The sequence below is a fragment of the Mesoplodon bidens genome (assembly GCF_964165515.1).
Source record: "Mesoplodon bidens genome assembly, chromosome: 13".
Taxonomy (NCBI): Eukaryota; Metazoa; Chordata; class Mammalia; order Artiodactyla; family Ziphiidae; genus Mesoplodon; species Mesoplodon bidens.
The window spans coordinates 16,819,885-16,833,333 of NC_138169.1; the positions used below are offsets into that span (position 1 = coordinate 16,819,885).

General features: G+C 48.2%; 1 protein-coding gene across 2 annotated transcripts in view; it reads right to left on the reverse strand.

Moving 5' to 3' along the window:
• The window catches only part of ALDH2 (aldehyde dehydrogenase 2 family member), a 33,091-nt gene extending 20,125 nt beyond the window's left edge, over positions 1-12,966 (reverse strand). Inside the window, exons 1-3 of one of the 2 annotated variants that reach the window (XM_081253198.1) lie at positions 12,784-12,965; positions 2,056-2,160; positions 6-146 (exon numbers count right to left, since the gene is read on the reverse strand). In XM_081253198.1, coding sequence (XP_081109324.1) covers positions 6-146; positions 2,056-2,160; positions 12,784-12,903 — 366 coding nt within the window. In that variant the 5' untranslated portion in view covers positions 12,904-12,965. Of the gene's footprint in view, positions 1-5; positions 147-2,055; positions 2,161-12,783 lie in introns of both variants that reach the window. The other variant, XM_081253197.1, reaches the window with a different exon arrangement.
• Between the last annotated feature and the right edge of the window lie 483 nt (positions 12,967-13,449).

Consider the following 13,449-nt stretch of genomic DNA (forward strand, 5'->3'; position numbering starts at 1 on the left):
CTTACTGCCAGGTAGGTCCGGTCCCGCTCAATCAGATCAGCCAGGCGGTTCAGCAGCCAGCCCCTTTTGGACGCATCCATGCGGCGCCAGGGCGAGCCCAGCTGGAATGCAGCCCGGGCGGCTTTCACTGCCCTGTCCACGTCTTCCTGGAAAACACCCACCGAGGTACTTCAGGCCTTCTCAGCAATAACCACCTCCAAATGCCTCCTGCCCCGCTGCCGAACGTGCCCACAGGAGCTTCAGTCAATGCCTGTGTGGGAACTGCCCCAAACAGTTCCTCCCAGCCTCGAAAGGGCTCTGTTTGACCAGCTTCAGAATTAAATGACTGGGCTTCTCTCCTTCCCAGCAGTCATGGTGGGAATGAGGATCCTGATGGTTTCCATTTCTGGATTTCCATTTCAAAATCCCCCAAAGAATTAACGTAGGGAGAGGCACTCAGGGATCAGCACTTAGAAATTGGCCATTTTTCCCCTCTTCTTTTCAAAACAAGCCCAGTGAAATTAACCATTCCTTCTGAGATGACTGGCAGTCTCCAACTCATGCAGGTTTAACCAGCTTCCCTCTCCTTGGGAAAGCAATAAAATCAACACAGCTAGCATTTTCCATATAGAGAGATGTGTATCAGGAGGTAGGGAGCATGGTTTTCATTAATATTAAATACATTTACCATTTGACTACCCTATGAGCCAGGAAAGTATTCACTTTCTTTTAGCAAAGGGAGAAAGGTCTTAAATGTGCATATAGAAGACTGTTTTACAGCAGAGGACAGGAGGCATTCTTGAATTATTTTTAATGCTTTTTCTATTTTAATAAATGAAATGTTTTTTACTGAAAGTCTAATTTTTTTTTTTTTTTGCGGTACACGGGCCTCTCACTGTTGTGGCCTCTCCCGTTGCAGAGCACAGGCTCCGGACGCGCAGGCTCAGCGGCCGTGGCTCACGGGCCCAGCCGCTCCGTGGCATGAGGGATCTTCCTGGACCGGGGCACGAACCCGCGTCCCCTGCATCGGGAGGCGGACTCTCAACCACTGCACCACCAGGGAAGCCCCTGAAAGTCTAATTTTTAACTTTAAAATTAGTATTACTGTTTTTTCATTACTATGGGTATATATAATTAAATCCAAATATACTACGGACACCATAGCTAGATCTCAGGAGACCTGAATTCTGCTGAAGAAGATTTCCATCTAGCTGTGTACTTCCCTTCTCTGACCTTCAAATTCCAGGTCTCTGAAATGGAGAGATTGGATTAGATGTTCTAAAATTAAATTCCAAGTCTACAATTCTGCAACTGTACGAATTTTTTTATATTTTATTTTTAATATATCTTTATTGGTGTATAACCTGCTTCACAATACTGTGCTAGCCTCTGTGGCACAACAAAGTGAATCAGCCACATGCACACATATATCCCCTCCCCCTCGAGCCTCCCTCCCACCCTCCCTATCCCACCCCTCTAGGTTGTCCCAAAGCACGGTGCTGATCTCCCTGTGCTATGCTGCTGCTTTCCACTAGCTATCTATTTTACATTTGATAGTGTATATATGTCGATGCTACTCTTACTTCGCCCCAGCTTCCCCCTCCCGGCCGTGTTCTCAAGTCCATTCTCTATGTCTGTCTACGTCTTTATTCCTGCCCTGCCACTAGGTTCATCAGTACCTTTTTTTTTTTTTTAGATTCCATATATATGCGTTAGCATACGGTATTTGTTTTTCTCTCACTTCACTCTGTATGACAGACTCTAGGTCCATCCACCTCACTACAAATAACTCAATTTCGTTTCTTTTTATGGCAGAGTAATATTCCATTGTATTTATGTGCCACATCTTCTTTGCACAACTGTATGAATTCTTGAACCCGGGTACAATCTAACACTTACCTGCAAGGAAGAGTTTCTGTGGTTTCACTTAACTCAAAAAGTTTAATTGGCATTTTTAGTTATGAAAGCAATACACAGTTTCAACCATAAAAAAACATGTTAGAGAATGAAGCCACCCTTGTGCACCACCCCCAACCCACTCAGCCCTGCCCTGAAGGTTAAGTTATCATATCTCACCTTGTCCCCTTCAGCTACATGACAGATGACATCCCCAGTGGATGGATTGATGGTGGGGAAAGTTTTCTTGCTGGCAGAATCATGCCACTCATTGTTTATGAAGATCTACAATGAGAAGGAAGAAAGTCCTCAGGACCAGCTCTCAACCTGATACTGACCACCAGCCATGTTAAAAAAAAAAAATCAGAAAGAACAAATAGGAATTAGCTTCAGAGGGATGTGGCCTAGAAGTTAAAAGCACAGGCCTTGGAGACAATCCAAGTTGGAGCACCCACTCTGCCAAGTACTGTGGGTAAGTCATTTGACCTTTCAACGCCCTGGTTTCTTTGACCTGAAAAATGAAGAGTATGTTCCTTTCTTATCAGTAATCTGTATCTACTGCTGTGTAACATCACCTCAACAGTTGGTAGCTTAAAATGCTTTATTATTATCTCTCACATTTGTGTCCATTGATTAGGCTCAGCCGGGCAGGGCTTGGTCATGTGGTTGCAGAGCGAGGGCACCTGGGGCTGCAGGTGCAAGATACTTTCTTCACTCATATGTCTGGCACCACATGGTTGCTTGGGCTTCCTGACTGTATGGCAGACTCAGGCTAGTCAGACCTCTCCCATGACAGCTGGCTTCCCTACAGAGTGTTCCAAGACACCAGGCAAAAGCTGAAAGGCTTCTTAAGATCTAGCTTCAGAAGTCACATGGCCTTATTTCTGCCACCAAATTCCATTGGTCAGCATGAGTCACAGGCCCAGTCCAGATTCACAGGGAGGGAGGAGAGCCTCCACCTCTGCCTGGGAGGAGCAACGAAGAATTAGCAACCACTGTTCCTCTACCACACTACTGTAGTAGGGTTGTTATGAGAACCAAGTTAGATTATTCTTTCATCCATTCAGTAAATATTTAGTGAACACCTGCAGTGGGCCAGGCACAGTTCTAGGGCTGAAGACACAGTGGGAACCAAACTCAGGAACTTTTCTCTCATGGAACTGGCGTTCTGGTAGGCACAGAAAATAAAGAAGCAATCAAATATACAAGGCAGTCTCAGACTGCAGTCATAAGTGCAAAGGAGAAAAACAGGATCCATAGAGAGTACTAAAGTGGAGGAAGATAGAGAGCTCTAGCTGGGATGGTCAGGGAGGGTTTCTCTGAAGAGCAGACATTTGACTTGAGCCCTGACTGATGAAAAGGAGCCAGCCATGGGAAGAATGGGAGGATGAGCAATCCAGGCAGCAGGAACAGCAAGTGCAAAGGCCCTGGGGCAGGAATAAGTCTGGTGTGCTTGAGAAAAAACAAAGGCGGCCAGAGTTACTGGTGAACCAAGAAGGAAGTGCTAGGAGATGGGGTCAGAGAGGAGGGCAGGTCCTCTGAAACCCTCAGGGGAGCACAGAGCAGAAATCTCCCAGCAAGCTGTCCCCTGAGGCTGGGGAAACTGGTCTTTCCAGAAGGGGGCTGAGGTCACTTCAGTCACTTTAAACCAAGGCTGGGGCAAAGGTCACAGGTGGGGTGAAGGCAAGGACACCCGTCCAAGGCCACTCGGCCTTCCTTCCCCAAGGGCTCTCCTGGGCCCCAGCATCCCAACATGGCCTGGCCCCGGCTTAGGACCTGGGAAGTTGTCTGTAGTCACTCAGCCAGGTTCTTTGGAAATGTGTGTGGGTTCACATTAGGTGGCTGATCATCAATCTGAAGGGAAAAGACACCTCTGTTTCTTCCTGCAAGAGAGCTGGGAAGCAGGCAACAGGTAGTTTCCAGTGGAGGGAACAGGTGTAGCAGAAAGAGTTCAGGCCGGAAGCCAGGTGGATCCGAGTTCAAGCTGGACTGGGCCACACCCTCCCCACGTGCTCCCCTCTCTGAGAATCGGCCTCGCCTCCTGGTGAACTTGGAGGAGAGTGAAGCCCACAGCGGGAGGAGCAGAGATAACACCCGTGGAGGAAGGAGAAGAGCCTGGCACACAGCCTGTGACCACTCCAAACATCTGTTCCCATTGCCACCCTGAGTGCAGGCTCAGGTTTCACAGCCTCACACCCACCGATTCACTGAAGCACTTTAAGGAGGAGGTCAGCTACAGAGAGAGGCAGGCCGCAGTGGGTGGGGGTGAGCCTGGCTGGCCTTGTACTGTTCCCTTCTGCTGACCAAGATGTCAGCACCTGGTATCATGTGAATGTTCTACCCATCACCTGCATGTCATGGAAATGGCTATTGACCGTTCCTGGCTACTCATTATGTGGCAGCCCCTGTACCAGAAGCTTTCCATTACTGGATCATTCCCATTTAAACCTCATAGCAAACCTAGGTGAGCTGCATCCTCCCTACAGTTGGGGGACATTGAGGCACAGAGAAGTCAAGCCACCTGCTCAAGGTCACACAGCAGTGAGAGCAGAGCCTGGATTTGAACCCAGGTCTTCAGAACTCCAAGGCCTGTGCTCTTTGCCCAGCTCTCCCCCACAACTCCAGAGTCCAGTCAGAGCCCATGTCTGCCTTCGAGGAGGTCAGAACTCGTTTCCTAATCTCCAGCTTTATGGTTTACTTAACTGCCCTGCTGCCAAGTTTGATTTTGAGTTTGTATTATGGGTGCTATAAAAAGCACCAGCCTCTAAGCCATGTGTTCGAATCTTGGCTCTACCCCTCACAAGCTGTGACCTTGGGGCCAATCCCTTCATTTCCAGATGCTTCATCAGTCTCTGGGGATGACACATCCGGGGGCTTAAATGTGAGGACTAAATTCAACGAGGGGTGTAAGCTCCTAAGCCAGGACCCCACACACAGTGTGTCTCACCACCAGAGTCAGTACATTACTCCAGATACCTGCACAGCAGCATACTAAATTAGTTTATCCTGAAAAAGTTTTCGTTGTTATTTTGCAAAGATCAGGAAGTATGAAGCGGAGAGTGGGCCAGTCTGGTTAAACTCCCCAGGTCCTCACCCCTTCCTCCCTGGGCGGGGCCCACACCGTCCCCTGATCTTGTCTAGGACCCTGGAAAGAGCACTCCCTGGTCCCTGTCTGCCTCTCAATGCCCTGGATTTGTTGAGTCACTCTCCACTGTTGAATTTTCAACAGTCCATCCTCCCTTCTAACTAATAGGATAAGCTGGGGTTTGCAGGAACCTGGAATCTTCCTTCTGTTTAGAGTTCCCACTTCCCTTCTCCTAGAGCCAGACTTCAGTGGTGCCCTCCTTGGGGAGGGGGAGCTAGGGTGAGAACCGTTCTCATACTGAGCCTCTGCCAAAGTTCTGCTTCAAGTGAGGAGAGTTTCATAGTGACTTATCTTGAATAAACACGTGAGTGGACTCTAGGCCGAATAATTCATAACCTCTCGGCCAGAAACCCAACGCCTAACTTACATAACATGTTAACTCACTCACCCTGGGAGGGGGTCCTACCGGGCTCACACTTCCCCATTATAGTTTCTAGAAGCAGAGGGACAGACAGCCTCATGGCATCAGAAGCTGACACTTTGAATCTGGACTGCGGGCAAAACTCAGAGCTTTTCCATCAAAATGCTCTATTTTCTCTACATTTTAATAAATACATCTCACTGCATTTTATAAAAGTTGGATTCACTCATCCACGCAGTGGTTAAGTGTTAACCAAGTGCCATTGCCAGGCTGGGCACTGAGTGAAACAGCCAAGTCCTGGCTGGTTGAACCAAAGTCCCGGGAGGAGAGACATGATCAACAAGCAAATGAAGAGAGAAGCAGAAACAAACAGGCAACGGTGAGGACCAGAGGGAGTTCCTGAGGCAGGGGCTTGGGGACACGAGGAACCAAAAGGGCCCCGTGGCTGCAGAGTGAGGGTGGGGGAGAGCAGAGGGGGCCCTGGGTTCTGCACCTGCTGTGTGCCAGGACCTGCACTGGTGCTGGGGTCCTGGAGGGAACGGGACAGATATGGGGAGTGTCCATTCTCAGTGGGGATCATGGAGTTTTTTTTTAAATAAATTTATTTATTTTATTTTATTTATTTTTGCCTGCGTAGCATCTTCATTGCTGCACACGGGCTTTCTCTAGTTGCAGTAAGCGAGGGCTACTCTCCGTTGCGGTGCGCGGGCTTCTCACTGGGGTGGCTTCTCTTGTTGCAGAGCACAGGCTCTAGGAGCTCGGGCTTCAGTAGTTGCAGCATGCGGGCTCAGTAGTTGTGGCTCCTGGGCTCTAGAGCGCAGGCTCAGTAGTTGGGGAACGTGGGCTTAGTTGCTCTGCGCATGTGGGATCTTCCCAGACCAGGGATTGAACCTGTGTCCCCTGCACTGGATTCTTAACCACTGTGCCACCAGGGAAGTCCGATCATGGACTTTTATTCTTTAACTTGCTTTTATGAGTAAGTTTATCTTGGACATTATTCCACAGGCATATCTGCCTCATTATTTTAAGCAACATAGCAATCTTCAAAACTAACGGACCACAATTTATTTAATCATGTCCTACAAATGAACTTTTAGGAAAAGTTTTCACTGCAAGCAGACCTCAGAGATATTTTGGGTTCAGTCCAGACCATCGTAATAAAGTATTGCAATAGAGGGAGTCACATGAATCTTTTGGTTTCCCAGTGCATATGAAAGCTACGTTTACATTATACCACAGTCTATTAAGGGTGCAATAGCATGATATCTAAAAAAAATCAATGTGCATACCTTAATTTAAAAATACTTTATTGCTGGGGCTTCCCTGGTGGCACAGTGGTTAAGAATCCGCCTGCAAATGCAGGGGACATGGGTTCAAGCCTTGGTCCAGGAAGATCCCACACGCTGCGGAGCAACTAAGCCCGTGCGCCCTAACTACTGAGCCTGCGCCTAGAGCCTGTGAGCCACAACTACTGAACCTATGTGCTACAACTACTGAAGCCCACGCGCCTAGAGCCTGTGCTCCACAACGAGAAGCCCCTGCAATGAGAAGCCCGCACACCGCAACGAAGAGTAGCCCCCGCTCGCCGCAACTAGAGAAAGCCCACGTGCAGCAACGAAGACCCAATGCAGCCAAAAATAGATAAATAAATAAATTAATTAAAAAATATATACTTTATTGCTAAAAAGTGCCAATCATCCTCCAAGCCTTCAGCAAGTCATAATCTTTTTGCTGGCGGAGGATTTGAAATATGGTAAGAATTACCAAAATGTGACAGAGAGACAGGAAGTGAGCAAATGCTGCTGGGAAAATGGCGCCAATAGACTTGCCCAATGCAGGGTTGCCACAAACCTTCAATTTGTAAAAAACGCAGTATCTACAAAGTGCGATAAAGCACAGCACAATAAAATGAGGTCTGCCTGTATTCCTGACAGTGCTGCTGCTGCTGCAAACATCCTTAGACATGCATCTTTGCAAAGTTGGGGCAGGTTACCGTATTTAGAATTACTGAGTTGGAGGATAACATGATCCGTGGCTTCCTCGGATATCTTCTATTCCAGGCCCCTGCGGATTAGGAACTGCAAACAGAAACTTGTGGGGAGGGGTGAGAAGCTGGGGCAAGGACAGTAGAGCTGGGAGCAGGACTGCAGGACCCTGGAGAGGAGTCTTAACCAAAGCGAGGACAGAGTGATATTCTAGTGCCACTTCCACCCCATGGCAACGGACAGTCATAATCTGCCCAAGGTCGCCAAAAAAGGTTAAATGCCATTCAGCAGCTCCAATTTAAAGATGCAGGACCCATTCTAGAAAGACTTTATTTTCAAGCTTTGATGCATGAAAGAATTAGGGATCTGTTACCTAGGAAATCTATACCCTTGAAATATGTTATTTTCCCTAAGGAGTGAGGAAATGCTGTGGCTTTCTAGCCTGGGGTGAATCCTGCTGGCAACTGCTTTTTCAGTAGCAATTGGGTAATTTATGTCTAAGAGAAAACAGATCATAAGGAGAGAAACATAAACACGGAATGCCACCCACATTCACACTTATCCACACAATCATTTAGGTACCTCGGGGTTAGTTTGGGGTTAAGGCCAAGGGCAGCCACCTCCCCCAGAATGTCTCCCTGAACATTCTTTCCTCATCCCCCAGGGCCTTTGGTCTCACATTCCTGGACTTTCTATTATTTCTACAAAGGATCTTAAAACTCCCAAACAAGCAATAAAAGCAACGTGATCAGTGTGGCAATATGTCACTTGACTCATTCAGCACACAGCCATTCCAAACCACTGCTTAGCCCAACACAGGTTTTGGCTCATTCCATAAGAATCTCTCAAGGAAAACAAGATAAATCAAACTCCTATTCTGTATATACCACCGGCTAGCAGTGATTATCTGCAGGGGTGGGATATCAGAGGACTGTTTTTCTTTTCTTTTTCGTTTTTTTATTAGCTTATAGGCCACTTATTTTTAAAGAAATAAAACATTTAAAGTCCCCTTGAATCACTGCCCACAAGCAGATTCCCTATGCAGCCCTGCCCTCACGCCAAGGAGCGTCTTCCTTCCAGGACATTTTTAGCCATTTATATGGACCTATGTTTATCCACATTTGATAGTCTGTTTTGATAATTTTAATTAGTTTCACATCAATCAGAGTGCTAGACATTTTCCCCTCTTGAAACAGTTTTTGAGATCCATTATTCATACAGCTCCAGCTAATTCCTTTAACTACTGTGTGCACAGAATCATTCTTTCCTATAGCTGTAACATATGTTGTTCAACTGTTTCCCCATGGAAGGCAGGCTGGCTTATTTCTTGGTTTTTGCTAATATGCAGCAATGAACATCTATATGTGCCTATGTATATGTCCAGTGAATTTCCTCACATACTTCTGTAATGCTTGACTTTTTGTACTGAGGATGTATTACTATTGGAATCAGAAAATTCTATATAAGGAGACCCTTTTAAAATTCTCTTTTTGTCAGTTTTCTCTTTAGTTCCTGAATGTTGTGGTCAAGAGGTTAAAAATAGACACAATTTTTTTTTTTTTTTTTTCCTGGCCACAAGGCGCAGCTTGCAGGATCTTAGGTCCCCGAACAGGGATTGAACCCTCACAGTGAAAGCGCAGAGAAGTAACCACTGGACTGCCAGGGAATTCCCAAGACACAAATTTAATTCACCCGGGCTTCCCTGGTGGCGCAGTGGTTGAGAGTCCGCCTGCCGATGCAGGGGACACAGGTTCGTGCCCCGGTCCGGGAAGATCCCACATGCCACAGAGCGGCTAGGCCCGTGAGCCATGGCGGCTGAGCCTGCGTGTCCGGAGCCTGTGCTCTGCAACAGGAGGGGCCACAACAGTGAGAGGCCCACGTACCGCAAAAAAAAGAAGTTAAGAAAATTTAATTCACCCCAAATTCCCATTCAACTTTACCGCAACCTAGCGCAGCCCTCCAGGAAACAAATTACAACTACAACAGTGCCCACATAAAATGGAGTTATATCACCATTATATTCTAAGCTCAACAGCATCACTGTTACCTCCTATTTAAGGCTGCAGTAAATACGGAAGTGCAAGAAGCCACGAGCCAGGCACTTGCTAAGGGCTGTGCAAGGATGCCTCCCTTTTATCCTGACAGCAACCATATGATGTAGATGGGATTTTTACCCCATTTTACAGATGTAGCAGCTAAGGTACAGAGTTAAGTAATTGTACCGCCCTCCATATCCCTCTTTCCTTGCCTTATTTTTCTCCATAGCGCCGATCGATCAGCTTGCTCTGTACTATGCATTTCGCTTGTCTTCCAGGATGCAAGCTTCCCATGATCAGGGATTCTTGCCTGTTTAGTTGGTTGGAATTGGGGTTGCTGAGGTGTCTTTTGAATGAGTGAACCTGCCCGGCTTGATGTTACTGAGTGACAGGCAGCCTGAGTCCAGAAAGTAAAATAGTGTCCAGTGATTTTTCTCATCTTCATTATTATTATCAACCAACATGAACTGGTGATGTTGAAGATGAAAAGTATTAGTCACACCTCATCCAGAGGAATTACTCTGCTGAAACCACACTCCCTTGAGTTTTCCTTTGAGTTGTCTTTCCAGATCTTAATTACTCTCCAAGTCAGGGAAGAAAAAAGGAATGAAAAATGAAAATCAGTTCCCTTGACAGAGCTGTGTCCCTGAAACCCACCAAGGATGAGAAATGTTGATCTTCATGAAGCCTGGCCATCATCAGCTCCCCATACAGGTCCCTGCTAGTGAGTGGGGGAGGAACTTGTCCTGTCATCTCCCTAACCCAACAAAGAAGTTCCCCCAACCCTAGCTCCACCCAGGACAAGTAGAGGCAAGAGGACCCCAGGAAGGCTGACCAAACCACCCCACTCTATAGACTCTTCTGGTTATGAAATAGAGGTGGGAAGGAAAAGACCTATTGCCTGTGCCACCCCCTCTTCAAGGAGAGACCCAACAAGCTTGAAATGCAACATTCCCCCAAATACCCTTGGGTGAGAAAATCCAGCGCCTATAGAAGCAACTTCAAAGCCTGGAACAGCTCCTTCTGGGGAAACTCCAGAACAGTTCACTGAACATCAAGGAATCAATAATCCCCAGGGAAATGTCCAGCATATGATCTAGTTTGTACCTAGAGCCCCTGGCAAGAGACTCAAAATGTTAGGATTAGACCTTGGCATTCTTGCCATCAGGGATTGCAACAACTCAACACTGAAAATGGCCCAGGAAGCTTTAAAAAGGGCCTGTTCCAGCAGAGTGTGGATTGCTCATGCGGATTGCTTTGCAACCCCTGGGAAAAATAAATAAGATCTGAATGTACTGGTTTAGGAAGACAATCCAGATACACTGTTCAATGAGACAGCTTCAGAACAGTAAGTGCAAGGATCTCATTTAAGTAAAAACAAAAAAACCTGGTGCACGCTCACTTGCCCATGCTCTCACACACACACAAATGCAAAGAAAAAGTCTGCAAGATCACAGACCTACCAGTTAACAGTTCTCTTGAAGGGAGTGCAGTGGGGTATGCGGGAAGTTTTACTTACTTCTGCATTTGTATACAGTGAGCAAGGGTTCCTTTTTTTTTAATAGCATTTTTTTTTTTTCTCTTGCACCGTGTGGCCTGTGGGATCTTAGATCGAAACAGGGGCCCCCTGCAGTGGAAGCGTGGAGTCTTAACCACTGGACCACCAGGTAAGTCCAAGGGTTACTTTTAGGATCTCAAAAAAAATCTGATAAAGAAAAGCAGCTGCAGGAAGATTTCACTCTGCTCCAACTTACCTTATGAACTAAATCTAGAGAACAGGACTCGGGCTATCGACCAGAGCTGTGTGCACGTTTGGACCCTGTTTCCTCACCTCCACGTGAGCACAAAGGAGGATGATCTTCATTAGATCCTGTGGCCACAAAAGCTTGGGATGCTGCTGCCTTTCCCTTGAGGATATTTCTGCTTGATGTTCAAGTCTTTCAAGCATGAACTCCTCCTTAAGCAGCCTAAGGAGCAGCAGCAGCTGCCTTTTTGGCTTGTGTTATGCAAAGGGCATCTTATTTTATCTTTTGTTTTTATTCCCTTGCAAATAACCATTTGTAACACCCTTTAAATCACACAGATGTGCCTTTACCGACTGTCTCTGTGCAGATTTGCAGCCGAGCTCCTGACCAGACAAGCAGGTCCCCTATTGAAAGCAGCCAGCCAGGGGCCGTCTCTACAGCATCCTAAGTCAGCAGTGACCCCTTTATTCCCACCCAGAGTTTCAACAATAGTACCATGGAAGGTTCTGGTTATCGGCTTACTCTTGGGAGCCTAGATGTGGACCCCAACTCTGCCGCTGACTTGAGTCTTTGGATAACTCACTAAACCTCTTTGTAACTCAGTCTCTTCATCTGTAAAATGGAGATAATCACAGTACCTACCTCACCGGGTTGTTTAAGGATTAAATGGCACAACAGGTAAATGCTTAGACTGGTGCCAGGTGCAAAGGAGGCGCACAGAGAATATGAGCTGTTACTCCTGTTAAGTGCCCACGTGGTGTATGAACCCCTGTGCTCACCCTCTGACCCCTTCCCACTTTACAGAAGTTGAAGCTCAGAGAAGGGCAGCAACTACACTTTTTGCACAAACAAAATAAACTCTTATAACCAATTTCCTTCTCTGTGACTTTCAGCACTTTACCCAAACTCAAAGATCAAAAGAGAAAATATTCCCAAGTCCTGGTTGAGCAAGAAATCAGCTACTGGGAGTCAATGTTATCCTGGAAAGTCCCTCCTTTCTTTGACCAAAGAAAGAGCCTTGAAAGGCACATACACGATTTGGGGATTGCGCTGTTGTAGCGAAGGTCTCCACCCTTTCCCAGTTGCCAGCAGTGGAAGTGCCAGGATGCCGAGCGGCCGGGGCCGTGGCCTTGGCCTCGCCCTTGGCGAACTGGTGAACGTTAGCTGAAAAGGAGTCCTTTTTGTTTTTCCTTTTGGACGTTCTTGGACGAGAGCATGAGTCAAGGGGTAAAAGACTACGAAAAGACAAAACTGTTCCTGCAAAGAGGGTCTTAAATGGACATGTCCTCTGGGTGGGTGATGTCGTGAAGACTCTGCGCAGACACAGGACAACTAAGGCCCGAAAGCCGAGGACAACTGGGGGTGGGGGAGGGGGCGGGGGATGGAACCCGGAAAACGGGCAGCGGCCAGACAAGACAAATAAGTGGCCAAAGTCACAGCTGCGTAATGGAACCGAGGTGTCAGGGGCGGCGAAGGGGCCAAACTGCTCGCAGGCAGGGAAGGGAAGGTGTGCGGAAACAGCAACTGCAGCAAACCCCTCGAGTCCCAGCTGGATAAACTGAGGCCCGAAGAGATCCAGTCCCTTCCCACCCGGCGGCCTCCGTCCCCAGAGAACAAAGCGCTGGGGCGGCCTCACCTTGTTGTAGAAGACCTCGGGCTGCTGGTTGGGGGCCGGCACGGCCGGGGTGGCGGCGGCCGACAGCAGCCGGCGGCCCTGGCAGGGCCGGGCGGCGGCGAGCACAACTGCGCGCAACATGCCGAGGCTCGCGCTGGAGTGCAGAGTGGAGCCCTGGCGGCTTGAACTGGGAGGACGGCCGAGCGGGCAGCTGCGTGCGCGACCTCTCCCTGCCCCCGGCGCGGCCGCCAATGGGCAGGCGCGGGGCGGGGCCCGGGGGCGTACCCGCGCCTTTCCCCGCCCCAGGCGGAGCTTCCCCTAGGCTGCTCGCCGCCAATACGCGCGCGCGCCCGCGGAGGGGAGGGTGGGGATCGAAGGTTGATCCTCCTGCGCGCCCAGCACTTCCCCGCGCGTGGCGCGCCGCGGGTGTAGCATGTCAGGGTCTGGCGAGTTCAGCGCACGTTGGCTGAACCCCTACTGTGTGCCTGAACCCTTAATGTGTACAGGCAAGAACCGAAGCGACCCTGGCCCTGACTTCAAGGGGCTTACACTCTAGTGGGAGAGGCCAACCTTAAACCAAACACGAGGTAATTTCAGATTGTGATAAGGGATGTGAAGGAAGTGAATAGGGTGAAGAGGTAGTTGGGGCAGAGGGCACTGCTTTTAAATCCCTTGGTCAGGAATTGA